At 57.3% G+C, this 14,448-nt stretch overlaps 1 protein-coding gene across 3 annotated transcripts in view; it reads left to right on the top strand.

Annotated features, from left to right (window-relative positions):
• Positions 1-11,788, top strand: part of EPHB3 (EPH receptor B3) — a 31,102-nt gene extending 19,314 nt beyond the window's left edge. For 2 of the 3 annotated variants that reach the window (XM_042041992.1, XM_042041994.1), the window contains exons 4-16: positions 5,743-5,898; positions 6,049-6,384; positions 7,154-7,278; positions 7,436-7,604; positions 7,697-7,802; positions 8,171-8,268; positions 8,435-8,557; positions 8,656-8,903; positions 9,147-9,362; positions 9,454-9,603; positions 9,698-9,891; positions 10,057-10,212; positions 10,517-11,788. In XM_042041992.1, coding sequence (XP_041897926.1) covers positions 5,743-5,898; positions 6,049-6,384; positions 7,154-7,278; positions 7,436-7,604; positions 7,697-7,802; positions 8,171-8,268; positions 8,435-8,557; positions 8,656-8,903; positions 9,147-9,362; positions 9,454-9,603; positions 9,698-9,891; positions 10,057-10,212; positions 10,517-10,625 — 2,186 coding nt within the window. In that variant the 3' untranslated portion in view covers positions 10,626-11,788. The remainder of the gene's footprint in view (positions 1-5,742; positions 5,899-6,048; positions 6,385-7,153; positions 7,279-7,435; positions 7,605-7,696; positions 7,803-8,170; positions 8,269-8,434; positions 8,558-8,655; positions 8,904-9,146; positions 9,363-9,453; positions 9,604-9,697; positions 9,892-10,056; positions 10,213-10,516) is intronic. The other variant, XM_042041993.1, reaches the window with a different exon arrangement.
• Positions 11,789-14,448: the final 2,660 nt, after the last annotated feature.

Here is a 14,448-nt window from a genome sequence, read left to right as displayed (position 1 = left end):
GGGCTGTGCTCAGGGGGTAGCATCCCAAGGCAGGACTGAGAGCTCCTCAGATTACACTCAGGAACCTGGGGCAAGGTCCTGTCTCCACATCCGCCGAGCTGGACAGACCCCCATGTGGCAGCTTTCCCAGCGCCTTTGATTTCCCACCAAGCCCCAGCTTCTGCTGCAGCAGGCAGGGAAGCCACGCTGGGCCGTGGGCACGTCTCCATCCGGCAGCCTGCCTTCTCGCTGGGCAGAAGCGGCGGTGTCCTCACGTTTCTCTGGGAAAGTTGCGCTGCGCTTGTAGGATCAGATTTTCCGCCATATGATCGTGTGTTTTAAGTGGAAACAGCTGAAGAAGGGCTGGGAGAAGCTGGAGCTTCAGCTCCTTTTCTCCTCTCGGCTGGATGTTCCCTTACTCCATTTCGAGAGTCCAGCAGCACCGAGAAGTCTCCCAGCCCCTGTGTCATGGGCAGCAGTGTGGATGAAGCCCCCCAGAGCTGGGGTTTCATCACTCCCGCCCCGGGGAGCCCCCGGAGGCTTCACCGCGTGGGCGAGCAGCGCTCCAGAGTGCCAGATGGCATTTTAATAAATAACAATACCCAGTTACTGCTTAGATGGGATAAGCCCTGTTGTAAATCTCCCCCTTTCCCCAGACTTTCAGTGGCCTTTGAAGATCTCCTCCTCCTCTTTATCTCCATCCAGAGCCAAGATTAGAGCTCGCATTCAGACCTGTTACAATGCAGCTTGTATCCCGGTCCCTCGGGAGCGGAGGGCTCATCCTGCCCGACTGAAGACAGTTTCTTTGGCATGCTTTGTAAGGCAATACGCCAGGCTGGTACCTGGCGCTCTACTCCTGAGTTGCCACAGCATTGATTTGGCATCTCATTCTCAGCCTCATTATCTTTATTTAATTAGCACGCGGCCCTTCTGGGGGTTGTGCCGCTTCCCACACACTCCCTGCCATGCAGAGCTGCAGAGGCAGCTCTTGGAGGACAAGGAGAAGCTGCTGGCCAGGGAGGGGGGCAAAGGCTCCCACATGCCTCCACGGGCTGGGATGCACTGCATTCCCACCCCAAGCCCTGCAACCCCTGGGGTTCAGCCTTCCCCCCAGCCCCACCCCTTCTCCTTTTGCTTAGGAGGCACCCAAAGTGTTCAGGGGATTTGGTGTCAAGGAGCTCCCCAGAAATGCTCTTGGGCATGTGCTCCATGATGGATTTGTTGGGATTTGCACCCCTTGTATTGCCGGCTTCACATAAAGACAGAAAGGCTGCTGTGCCAGGGTGAGCAGTGAGCCCCTCCTTGCATGTCCTTCTGCTCATGGGGAAGCCCTGCAGGAGGGCTACAGTGCCCCCAGAGCCTGCACCCCACTTGGGAGGGGGGACTGAGTCTGTGTGGTGCAGTCCGTAGATACCCAAACCACAGGAGCAGCAGAGGTGACAGTGTCCAGCATGACACCACACCTTCCTGAGACCCATTTCTGAGTCTTTTTGATCGTTCTTTTCTCATGGCCCCAGGCACTGAACATTTGGGCACAATCAGTAGGTGAGTGCAGGTCAGGCTGGGACCAAAATCAGAATTTTTGCAAAAATAAATTTCCCTTGCAGTCAGTGACTAATGAAAACATCACCCTGAATTAAAGAAAAAAAAAATTGCCAAGCAAGCATTGCACTTGCCAACTGTTTGCAGCTTTGCATTGCAACATGGGCTTGCTGCATGAAACCCAGGAAGTGAAACTGCCTGGGATTAATTGCCCGGGCTTCCAGATCAAAGGCAGCAGCAGGGAAGGCAGGGAGAGCTGCCGGTTTACAGCCAGGCAGTTCCACAATGGGTTACTTGTAACACAGTCGAGGAAATCTGCCCCTGCTGTCCTGCCTGTGACCCGCTGTGGCTCAAGAGGCAGCTTTGCTTATTGAAATTTTTTTTTTCTTTTCTTAAAAAAAAAAGAAAAAAATTGTTTTCCTGACTGTTCCTTGGATGCCACTTCAAACCCCCAAGGGCTCTTTCCCTTCTCTCCCTTCAGATTTACTCCATTCACTTTTGGACTGCACTAGTGTGAAATATTTTCACCCAAAGGGTGATTATTTTACTTTTTTTAAAATAACTGCCTTTTAAGAGAGACTTAAAAACAGAGTTACCGCCTCGGCTGTAGCCAGGCTGTTGCTTCCACAGCTCTGCTCCATCTGTAGCCACTTACGACAGCGGGAAGGGAGCGAGCTGTGCAGGTTCATAAAGCACAGATCGTCCCAAGCAAACCTGACTGCTGCCTCTAAAGAAATTACAGGGTTGATGGGCAAAGGGATATGATCAGTTTAATTTATCTAGGCTCAGGCGAGGCGTTCTACTTCAGTCCTACAGGGAGAGAAATAGCTGGAAGGATGCTGGAATATTGTAGTGTGAATGGGAAAGCAGTCAAAACATGAAACGTGGTAGTTTGGAGCTGGTATTTCCCAGTGTGTCACAGCTATCCCTGCCTTCCCCAAGGGAGGGGACCCCAAAGTTTTGGGGATGCACACGTGGTTTGTTGCTGCTTGCCTGCATCCCATGCAATAATGGAGGCTGCCTACGGGATGAGTCACTGCTCTCTGCTGCTGCCAGAAGGGTTTTATTTCGGTGTTTTTTTCAGCTCCCTTCCTTGAACTTTATTCACCAGGGTGGGAATTGTATTTGGGAATAGTACCCTCCTCTTCCCCCAGCTCTGTGTTGCAGCTCTTCGAGACAGGATCAGGCCCTGGAGGTGGGCAGCTGATGGAAATCCTGGAGGGGCTGCCAGAAGCAGCCGGATGGCCGGGTTTGCCATGCTGGGTGTGCAGTGCCCCATAGGGGGTGCAGGGGCAGCTTTACAGCAGGGCTCTTTTACTGTCCTCCTCCTTCCCACACCCCACACAAATCCCCTCTGTGGCTGATCCCTGCTGTCAGGCCAGACTGCCTCTCCCTCCCATCAAACCAGCGGCTCCTCTTCTGACCGGGGAGCTCTGCTTCGGTTCCCTGACCTGTTATCCTGTGGCTGTCACCAACTGTCATGTTCTCCCCAGAGGTGACCGCAGCACAGCACCAGGAGATGTGATCTGTGTGCAGAGGTTCAGAGTTGTTATTTTATTTGAGGACACTTCAGCAGGAAAAGTGCTTATGCAAAGCTCTCGGTAGGAAGAAGGAAGCCTGGCTTCCCAGCTCCGGCTGGATGGAGTCACGTTCCCACTCCAGAGCTCCCAGGCTCGTTCCGCAGCGTGCCGGCCAAGACAGTGGTTGTTGTACAGGCAGTTTCTTGCAGAGAAGAGATGACACAGCGGCTTATCCACCAGGGGCCTGGGATCAGCTTTCAGCTCGGTTACAGCCTTCAAATGTGGCGGCTGAGAGCTGTCACACTGCCACCAAGGTCTTTATGCTCTGATTTATTAAGCAGAGTTGGAAACTTAAAACACTGGAGTGCATGTGGGCCTCGGTCCCTCTGCTACTCTTCCCCTTCTTAACAAGGCTGGTTCATGGCTCATCCCCCTCCTGCCAAGGTGGTATGAGGATGCAAAGAAATGGCCTTCATCCCTTTTGCCTGCACTGGGCACTACTTAGGGGTGGCAGGCAGCTGCCGAAGGACAGCTCTGCCTGTCCCTTCTTCCTTTGTCTGGGAGGCCACTATCACCTGTAACCCACTGGGCACCGGCTGGCACTTTGTGTGCGGCAGGCCAAGTGCCCTCATCCCTCCTGCATCCTTTGCAAGCACCTGGCTGTCCTTGGCTGCCATGCCTTGCTTGGGCGGTCAGCTTAACACAAGCTTCACTCTCCCCCCAACAAGCCTGCTCAGGGGGTTTTGACCCTGATGGATCTGGGCTCCTCTCCATAACCAAAGCATGTTTGGCAGCTTTCTGAGCCCAGAGCATTCCTGTCCAAGAGGTTTCAGTCATCTCTCATTCCTCAACAATCTGGTTCCTTATGTGTGAATCTGCATCCACCCAGTTTGAACCGCCTGGGACTCCAGACGGGGTGGGTCTGCCTGTGCCGAGGCTGCTCTGTGACCTCTGGGCCTCTGCTGTCCACATAAAGACACATTTTCTGGTGGCCTGGGTGTCCCAGGCTGGGGAGACAGAAGCCCTCCTGCTGGCCTCCCACTGCTCACCAAGGAGCAAATCTGCGCACTCCTTTGCCTTCCAGCCTGCACAGTTGGGACGGGCAAAGCTTTCATTTCCAAAGGGAAGGCCCAGAGGCTGGGTGAACTCAGGTCAAGGAGCTGGAGTCAGTTGAGCCACGTAGTTGGTCCTGTTTTGACCAAAGAAGAGCCTCCTTGCCGGAAGGCTTGCACCCTGGGAGCAGGAAGCAGCTCCTGACACCCATCCGGGCAGTGGGGCTGGAGAGCAGGCAGTCATCTCTGTGAGGGGCTGCTCTCACGTCCCCCTGGCCTGCACTGGAGCAGGGCTTCTCTCTTGGGGTTGCTGCTGCCTGGTGCCTGGACAAACCAGGGGCCCAGGACAGCACCTGGAGCTGTGTGTGGGTCCCTGCAGGGCTGGCCCTGCAGCATGTGACTCACAGCACTCCACACCCCGTGTGGAGCTGCAACCAGCCGGAAAACTTCCACAGAGAGTGTCGGGAGATGCCTCATAGCAGGAAACTTCCACTTGCCACAGCCTGGTGAAGCACCAGGAAACCTCCCCCTGTTTTCAGGATGATGTGTGACAGGCGTGGGAGGTGGGAGGGTTACGTGCCCTCGGAGCTTCCCTAACGCAGTGGAGCGAGGAGGACGTGCCCTCCTTCGGGGCCATCAGTGCTGATGCTGCCCCAGCTGTGGCAAACAGGGTGATGCTGAAGCAGAGCTGGCACCAGTGGGTCTCTCACCTCATCCAGCTGCAAACAGAGCACAGACTCCACTTCCTTGGGCAGCACTGTGATAAACCGGGCTGTTCTGAGGTGTGGGTCAGGTTCCCGAGGCCGCTCTGCTCCTCAGCTCAAGTGCTGTTAATCCTTTCACGTGCCCCTCATTACAAATAAACACCTTGCGGTGCCAATTGGGCCATATCCCAGGACTTGTGGCTCCTTGAAGGACCCTGATCGGAAGCGGAGGAGGGAGGTGGCAGTGATGCTGAAGCAGCTCTTCAGCCAAGGACCTGCAGGAATGTTTTCATCTCGCTCAGCACTCCACTTGAGCCGACCTCGTGAGGTGCCGCCACCCCGGGACTGAGAAGTGGCTGAAGAGCCTGAGGCGGAAGGTTTGGGGCTGAGTGGCTGATTTTGGGTGGTAGAGGCCTCTCGCAGGGGCTGCTGTGGACAGGGCTGAGGAATTCTTTCCTTCCCAGCCTTATTTCCCCAGAGGATGGACCCAGCACTGTGAAGGTTGCCAGGCCTGGAAAGCAGCATGGCCTTCCTCCATGGAAGGGAGCATGGTAAAACCCTTGGAAAAGGCAGTGAAGAAACAAAACTGACGAATGGACCTCCTGGATGGACCTGCCCTGGCCCGCCATACTGCTGGTGGTGACCAACTCTTCCCACCTCCAGTTACCTTGGGCCTGCTGCTGGAGCACAGCATTTCCTGGCAGAGCTGTGCCTGGGCCGGCTGGTGCTTCCAGCTGCCCACTCTTCCCACCCTCCCCAGCCTGGAGCACTGCATCCCTGGGCATGGGTGATGGTGTTGGAAAGGCTCGTAGAAGGCCTGAGGTCTTCAAGTCACTGATCTAAGATTTGGCAGGGCAGCAAGGAAGGGTCTGCCCACCTGTGGTGGGAGCAGTGAGTGTTTCCTGGGTTCACTTTATAACTCAGGTCTGATTTTCTTTCCTCCAGCGTGCGGCCCGGGAACCTTCAAGTCTAAGCAGGGGGAAGGTCCCTGCTCCCCCTGCCCTCCCAATAGCCGGACTACCTCTGGAGCAGCAATGGTCTGCACTTGTCGAAATGGCTTTTTCCGGGCAGACACGGACCCCGCAGACAGCGCCTGCACCAGTGAGTCCTCCTCGGGGCAAGGAGGGGAGGCAAGGGAAGCTGTGGAGGTGATGGGGATGTGTGTCTGGGAGGGGGGTGTGTGCTGTGCCCATGCCAGCGGTGAGCTGGACATGAAGACACCCCATCGCTGCCCCTCGCATTTCCCTGCAGGTGTCCCCTCAGCCCCTCGCAATGTTATCTCCAACGTGAACGAGACATCGCTGGTGCTGGAGTGGAGCGAGCCACAGGACACGGGCGGGCGGGATGACCTGCTCTACAACGTCATCTGCAAGAAGTGCAGCGTGGAGCGGCGCCTGTGCACCCGCTGCGACGACAACGTGGAGTTCGTGCCGCGCCAGCTCGGCCTCACCGAGCGACGCATCTACATCAGCAACCTGATGGCCCACACCCAGTACACCTTCGAGATCCAGGCCGTGAATGGCATCTCCAACAAGAGTCCCTACCCTCCCCATTTCGCCTCTGTCAACATCACCACCAACCAGGCAGGTCAGTGGAGCCACCAGGGAGCAGGGGCTGTGTCTCGTCCTCAGAGCAGAGTGGAGCAGAGATTTCCTTCTGACAGCCTGGGAGGCTGCAGTCCTTTGTGGTGCCGCCTAACCGGCTCTCTGGACCTGCATCTAATCCCCTGGGTAAACTGTCCTCTCTGTTTAAAGCATGTTCCTAGAGGAGATGAGATCAGAATGCTTGCAAGTGGAGAAGAGTAGGGCTGGCAAATGCTCCAGAGAGCTCTGGATCTCTTAGACCTACCCCAGAGATGGTGTGCCTGCTGCAAAGGGAGGAGGAAGGAAATGAGATTTCTCTCCTGTGTGCCTGGGAAGGCTCAGCACCAGCCCAAGCCTTCACAGGCAGTCAAATGCTCTGCTGTTCCCTCCTTCCTCCCGCTCTGGCCCCGCTCCAGCGTGCTGGTAATCTCCAGCCACTGCACTCTGATCTGATTTCACGGGTCTTGCTGCTGGGGTGGAGCACAGAGCTCCTGGCGAGTGGAGGAGGGGACAGAGCCCCAGTTTGGGCTGGCAGGGCCCTTCCCCAGACCAGTTTGCAGCTAGGCATGGGGTGCTATTTCTGAGGCTGCTCTTGGTGTTGAGATCACACCTCCTTATGGAGACTTGGGGGAGGCCAGTCTCAAAGCTTTTCCATGCCTTTCCACCAAGATTATCCAAGCAGGTCCCAGGCAGAGAATCCCCTACACTATGTGGGATGGTGGAGGGGGAAACGTGGCACAGGTGGCTCATTCCTCTCCTGCCCTCCTTCCTAGCCCCATCTGCCGTGCCGACGATGCACCTGCACAGCAGCACCGGGAACAGCATGACGCTGTCATGGACTCCCCCAGAGAGACCCAACGGCATCATTCTGGACTATGAGATCAAGTACTCAGAGAAGGTAAAACAGGAGCAGCCTTTTCCCTCCTCCAGCCCTTGTAGTTGGCCTTCAGCACCATGGCAAAGGGGATCCCTGCAGACGTGATGCCTGGGGGATGTGGGAGCCAGCAAATGGAGGGTGGCTTCACAGAGGTGACACCCACATGTCTCCCCTACAGCAAGGCCAGAGCGATGGCATTGCCAACACAGTCACCAGCCAGAAGAACTCAGTGCGGCTGGACGGGCTGAAGGCCAATGCTCGGTACATGGTGCAGGTCCGGGCACGCACCGTGGCGGGGTACGGCCGCTACAGCCTCCCCACGGAGTTTCAGACAACTGCGGAGGGCGGTAGGTACCGGCACCGGGCCGCCTCCATCGCCCAGCCCTCCCATGCGTGCCCCGTTCCCAACCTGACTGATTCCTGCTTGTCCCTCCATCAGGTTCCACCAGCAAGACTTTCCAGGAGCTGCCTCTGATCGTGGGTTCAGCCACTGCAGGGCTGGTGTTTGTCATCGTGGTGGTGGTGATTGCTATCGTCTGCTTCAGGTACTGGCTTCTCAGGGAAGAGGGTTTCAAAGCTGGGTTTGGGGGTTGCTCACGTCTGCCACAGAGCTTTCCCCCTCCCCAGAGTGGGCAGAGCTCTGCAGCTCCAGTCACAGAGTGAAGGACTGGACTGGCCACACATGGGTCCCAGAGCAGGGGTCCTGTGGGAGGATTGTGCCTCTGCTTCCCCAGGACGAGCTGGGCTCTGCCCAGGCTCCTGCCATGCACTCAGCACAACCAGGCCATCTCCTCCCATCGCACCTCGGGTGGAGGGATGGCTCTGCACACAGGCTGCCAGAGGGAAGGCTCTCTGGCATAGGCTGGCCGTGCTGGGATTTGGAAGTTGGCAGTGAATGTCTTTGCCCCATCAGGAAAGGGATGGTTACTGAACACCTCCTCTCGTCTCCTTTGGGCAGGAAGCAACGCAACAACACCGACCCCGAGTACACAGAGAAGCTGCAGCAATATGGTGAGTGTGAGAGCCCAGCAAATGGACTCTGCTTGTCCTCTCCAAACTCCTACCCTGTGCAAAGGGGCAGCCTTTGCTAACAAGGGGTGGGCTGACAGCCAGCCAAGTGGCTTGGCATCTGTCACCCATGGTGTGTCCCTACTGCTGATGACTTCTGCCCTTGCAGTTACCCCTGGGATGAAGGTGTACATTGACCCCTTCACTTACGAGGACCCCAACGAAGCTGTCCGGGAATTCGCCAAGGAGATTGACATCTCGTGTGTGAAAATAGAGGAGGTCATTGGAGCAGGCAAGTCCTGGGGCTGGGCACAGCAGGTGCTGAGACTGCTGCCTCTCACCCTGTCCTGTGGCTCACCATGCTGCTCCCCTCTCTCCTTCCCACCACAGGGGAGTTTGGTGAGGTGTGCCGTGGGCGCCTGAAGCTGCCTGGCCGCCGCGAGATCTTCGTGGCCATCAAGACACTGAAGGTGGGCTACACAGAGCGGCAGCGGCGGGACTTCCTGAGCGAAGCCAGCATCATGGGCCAGTTCGACCACCCCAACATCATCCACCTGGAGGGTGTGGTGACCAAGAGCCGCCCAGTCATGATCATCACAGAATTCATGGAGAACTGTGCGCTTGACTCCTTCCTCCGGGTGAGCATCCATCTCCTCCTGCCCTGGGTTGGGGGCTGCAGTGCATGGGGAGGCAGCAGCTCTGAGCCCTTCCCCATCCCTCTACATGGTCATGCTGGTGTCCCCAGGGTTAAGCTCTTCACAGACATAATGAGTGGAAGAAGAGGGGTGGCTCTAGGGAGGAGGAAGATGATGGTAGCACGTTGGGATCCTTCCTCAATCTGTTCAGGGTGTTGCAAACCCCTCTGGTCTCTCCTCTGGTAGTTGAATGATGGGCAGTTCACAGTCATCCAGCTGGTGGGAATGATGCGAGGCATTGCCGCTGGCATGAAGTACCTTTCGGAGATGAACTATGTGCATCGGGATCTGGCTGCCCGCAACATCCTGGTCAACAGCAACTTGGTCTGCAAAGTGTCTGACTTTGGGCTCTCTCGCTTTCTGGAGGACGACCCGGCTGACCCCACCTACACCAGCTCCCTGGTATGGGACACTCAGGAGGGATCCACCAATTTGGGGGTGGGGGGAGACACCTCAAGTATGCACTAAATCATGGAGCTGTGTATCCTTGCAGGGGGGAAAGATCCCAATCAGATGGACGGCTCCTGAGGCCATTGCCTACCGCAAATTCACTTCAGCCAGCGACGTGTGGAGCTACGGCATCGTCATGTGGGAAGTGATGTCCTACGGGGAGCGACCTTACTGGGACATGTCCAACCAGGATGTAAGTGCTCTCTGGGAAGTAGGGAACTGGGAGCTGTAGGCTGCCTGTGGGAGCCCAGATGGCTCACAACCTGCCTCTGCATATCTCTCTGCAGGTGATCAATGCTGTGGAGCAGGATTACCGCCTGCCACCCCCCATGGACTGCCCCACTGCACTGCACCAGCTGATGCTGGACTGCTGGGTGCGGGACCGCAACCTAAGGCCCAAATTTGCACAGATCGTCAACACGCTGGACAAGCTCATCCGCAATGCTGCCAGCCTGAAGGTCATCGCTAGCGTCCAGTCTGGGTCAGTGACATCCTTGTTTCCAGCCAGGATTTACCCCAATTCCAGGGAACACTGGAGTGGTTGGGAATAGAGCTGTGGGAGGGCAGGGATAAGAAATCTCCTCTGCTTCCAGTTACACCTCTCCATTCCCTGCTCCCTGTGACCTGTGGCTCTCTTGCCCTTTAGCATCTCCCAGCCTCTCCTGGATCGCACTGTCCCAGATTACACCACCTTCACCACCGTGGGAGACTGGCTGGATGCCATCAAAATGGGACGGTACAAGGAGAACTTTGTCAATGCTGGGTTTGCCTCCTTTGACCTGGTGGCACAGATGACTGCGGAGTAAGTCCCTGCTTGGAGGGGAGGAGGAAGCAGACTGGGACTGGGGCTGCTGTACACTGTCCCTTGCCTGTCTGACAGCCACCTCCTCCCACCTGGGTGCATGGTGGTCTGAATTAAGGACTGAGATTCAGCATCCAGTCCCAAGGGAGTTCAGGTTTAGGATTCAGCATCCAGTCCCCTTTGGTGTTAGAGGGAGCACTGGAGCTTGGCAGAGGGCTGTAATGATGGATAGGTTCCTTGCCCCAGTGGGGCAGGGCCACTTGTTTATGTTGCTGAGGGCTAAGTCTTCACCTTTTCCTTGCAGGGACCTGCTTAGGATAGGGGTGACGCTAGCAGGGCACCAGAAGAAGATCCTGAGCAGCATTCAGGACATGAGGCTGCAGATGAACCAGACGCTCCCAGTGCAGGTTTGACCGCAGGGGACTCTGCATTGGAACGGACCAAGGGAACCTGCCAACCAGGTTCAGTTTGCGGTGCAGCCCAGCTTCCTGTTTTCCCCTCCACATGGCGCTCCTCTGCCTCGGACGGTCGCCTGGGACGGGATGGGACGGGACGCCCTTCCCTGGATCGAAGGCGCTCATGCTGAGAGGGAGCCCAGCTTTTTGTCCCGTGTCCTGGAACGGCGAGGCAGCAACACATCTTCATATTGAAGATGGATTATGGGACAGAGATGGCACATCCCACTTCTCACCCTGTCTTGGTGCTCATCGGTTTGAAGAGTTGTTCTGCTTCTTGGATTTCTTTTCACCCTGTTTTCTCCCCAGTCCTCACTTCCCTCACCTCCCCGAGGCCACAGACTGTTGACCCGTCCGCTGAGTCCGTCAGACACGTCCGAAGCCTTCCCTAACTCTTGTTCCCCACGTGGAAGCAGCCGGAGGAGGCCGAGCTGGCGACAGGGCTGGGGCCACCAGCCCCAGACAATCACTCCTCTTCTCCAGCCCTGGCAAGCCCTCCGCCCAAGGGTCTGCACTGGAACGTGTCCGAAGGGAAGGCTTCGCTCCCTTTCTTGGCTTTGCACGCCAGAACCCGAACCCAATTTACTATGCAGGGAGTTAGGCAAAAAAAAAAAAAAGAAAAAAGGAAAAAAAAAAGAGATATATTAAAAAAAAGATAAGAGGGAGCAGAAAGGGGAGGGAGGGGGACCAGGTGCCTGGCTCCTCATCTCTTACCCTCTTGGTTCTCCTGGCCGGCTCTGGACTGCAGAGCGAGGCCATCAGCACGTTTGCACAGGGACCCTCCGCCCCCGGACCGATGGCAGCCGCGCTCCCCCCGAGGGGCCGGAGAGCGGGGCTGGGGCGGGGGCTGCGCCGGGGGCCACGGCTCCCCCAGCCTCCTCTTTTATGCAGAAGGAGCAGGTGCCGCCGGCGCGGCTGCCCGCTCCTGACACACGCTGTGATTGCTGCCAAAAGACTCACTCACCTTTCCCTGAGGATTCACTGCAGCCCGGTTCCTCCGAGCCGAGGGAGAGACTCCCAGCGTGCCTGAGTGTGCGTGAGTGTGTGCATGCGTGCGTGGGTGTGTGCTGGCCGCAGGACTGTGGGAGGTAATGGGCAGAATAAAGGCAATAAGAATTTTACTCGAGTTTCCTTTGCTCGATCGCGCTCTCATTGGATGGGCCCGGCTGCCTGCAGCTTCGCTGCCCACCAGGGTCATCCTTCTTCTCCTCCTGGCCAACCCCAAACTGGCTGTGTGCCCCTTTCTGCTCCCCCCTTCTCTTGCTGTCACGTTTTCAGGTTGTCCCACAGGGACCAGGCAGTGATGCTTTACCAACCCTGTGGTGCTGGGAGACCCAGCGCAATCCCCATGCGGCACTTAGGGTGGAGGTTCTGAGTCCCAGGTCAGAGCCAGTCAGGAAACTCTATCTAATGTACTAAGCATTTTTTTCCCCCATACCCTCCTCAAGTCAATCTGGAGCTGTGGGAACCAAACAGGGAGTATGAAAGCCACACAGGGAACAGCCATGCTCGCTGCCAATCCCAGTGCCAGAGGGTCCCCACAGCTACAGGGCTTCTCCGTAGGGCGCTGCTTGTCCCCTGCTCCCTCTGGGCAGTCTGGCCCCCAGCAGGAGGGTTGCAGCAGCCCCTGGCACCCCTGAATTACTGACCTCACTCCTCTACAAAATGGCTCTTGAGCAGGGGGGAGTGCACCAGGGTGAACAGACCAGCTGCAGGTGGCAAGGTAACCCCTGGGACAGCAGATCCAGGGGGCCCGTGCCCTCAGTCTAGGGAAGATTTGCCCACAGTAGCCAAGTGGAACTCCAGTTGCTCATCCTGGGTTTCTCAGGTGCCCCTCAGCTGCAATACACCTTGCTAACTGCCTTTTGGGGTGCTTTGCTGACAGTCCAGAGGAGCAAGTGGAGTCTCCCCAGAATGATGGGGTGCACCCCTATGCTCCTCAGTGCTTGGCCCCGATCCCCTTCCTCCCAGGCTGACAGGACAGGTGCTGTTTTTCCCCTTTCCTTGGAACAGGCCTGCTCTTGGGTTTCTCATTAACCCCGTCCTCCCCCACAGGGTAAACAAGTCCAGGAGGGCAGGTGGCAGCAGGTCCTGCAGCAGGGAATGGTCTCCCCACATCCCACTGTCTCCTCTGCAAGATGTATCTGGGATGTTAACTGACAGGGACACCACAGCCCCGTTTTCCTGGGGTTTCCCATCCTGGCTTGCTCCCTACCCTGGCTGCTCCCCAGCCCTGCTGTGGTGGGACCCCAAACAGCAGCGCTGGGCAGAGCTCACCCCTCTCCCAGATCAGGAGAAACCTGGCATTGGGAGGCTTTTAAGAGCAAGTGGCTAAAGAGATGTCAGAGCCTATTTGGGGCTTGCTAACCCCCCCAGCCCCCCCATGCAGAAGCACAATGGGGCACAGGGGCTGTCACTGCCTCCCTTGCCCCCCAGCCCCTGCTGCATCCACCAGCCCTGGTGCATCTCAAACATCCCTATCTCAGCCCTTCATCCTGGCCTGGCTTTGCTTTGAGGAGGAGTTCCTCTCATTTTAACAACAAACCCTGTCTCCCACCCTTCTCTATGCACACCCTGCTCCCATGGGGCAGGACACAGCATCCCTGCAGCCAGCCCCGGGTCTCACCCCAGCCTCAGGGGTGCACCCAGGGGTGCACCCAGCAGCTGTTCACATCCTGTACCTGCCTCCTCCCTTTCCATACAGATCTGGGGGAAAGCTGTGTTCCATGGTCAAAGAAAAGCAACAGCGAAAAACAGCAGCCAGGGAAATCAATGCGAGCGTGCGTTTGTAAAAATATTTTTTAACGGAAAGACTTTTTTTCAATTAAATTATTTAAGGAATTTTATGGAGGTCTGTGGTGCCTGCGTGGTTCTTGGGGGGCTCTGGGTGGCAGGGAGCCCTGTGCTGGGCAGGTGAGGGTGTGTTTGGGCACTGTGTGTGTAAAAGTGGGTCCATGGCAGTGAGCAGGAGGCACTTGACCCCACTGGGTGCAAGCCCAGTCCAATTTCCCCCCAAAAGATGCTCCCTGCCTACTCCTGGCACAGCCAGGGATGAGGACGTTTTGTGGAGCTGAGGGGACCAGATGATGTTCCCAGGGCTGCCAGCCCTCGGGTGCCACTGCAGGAACATCCTGGGGCCATGGGGATGGGAGCAGCGTGGGGTGGCCAGGCTGGGTGGGGGAAGGCAAGCCCTGCCTGCACCCCTGCCTGTGCTCTGCCTTCGTCCTGCGCTTCCCCCCTCCCAGCCCGTGCAAAAGAGCCTTTTGTGCTGCTGGGTTTTTTCCCCCCTTTTAATTCCTAACCAGGAGATTAAGGGAAGACAAAGGCTACGATTGTTCCCGCTCTGCAGAGAGCTGGAAAGTTTGGGGAGGGGGGATCGTCCCTTTCCAGACAGACCCAGAGGAGGGGGACATGCGCCCCAGGTGGAGGGGCCGGGATGGGGGGAACACCCTGGGAGCGGTGGTGGGGGGTCCCAGGGGCACAGCTGGGGTTAGAGCACACTGGGTGCTAAGGGGGAGCCCTGCTGGGGTGGCCCGGGGGCTCAGGGCTCCAGCGGGAGGCTGGGAGGCTCTCTGCAGCGGAGAAGGAGGAGGAAGGCTGAGGAGGATAGGTTGGCCGGCTCGCCGGCTGCTTGGCGTTTTCCCTGCTAACTCTTGGCTGACACCTCAACAACTTGGCAGGGAGAGGATCCCGCAGCCCTGTCAGCCGCCTGGGGCCGGCGCAGCTGGAAGGGATCACGGTTCGGCATGGCCCGGCACAGCTTGGCACAGCACGTCTGTGA

Source organism: Corvus kubaryi, unplaced genomic scaffold (assembly GCF_017639235.1).
Source record: "Corvus kubaryi isolate FWS band 111438036 unplaced genomic scaffold, C.kubaryi_AGA036_p1.0 37397, whole genome shotgun sequence".
NCBI classification, from domain to species: Eukaryota; Metazoa; Chordata; class Aves; order Passeriformes; family Corvidae; genus Corvus; species Corvus kubaryi.
Note: the sequence above shows the minus strand (reverse complement) of the source record. Positions and strands in the feature narration are given on the sequence as shown.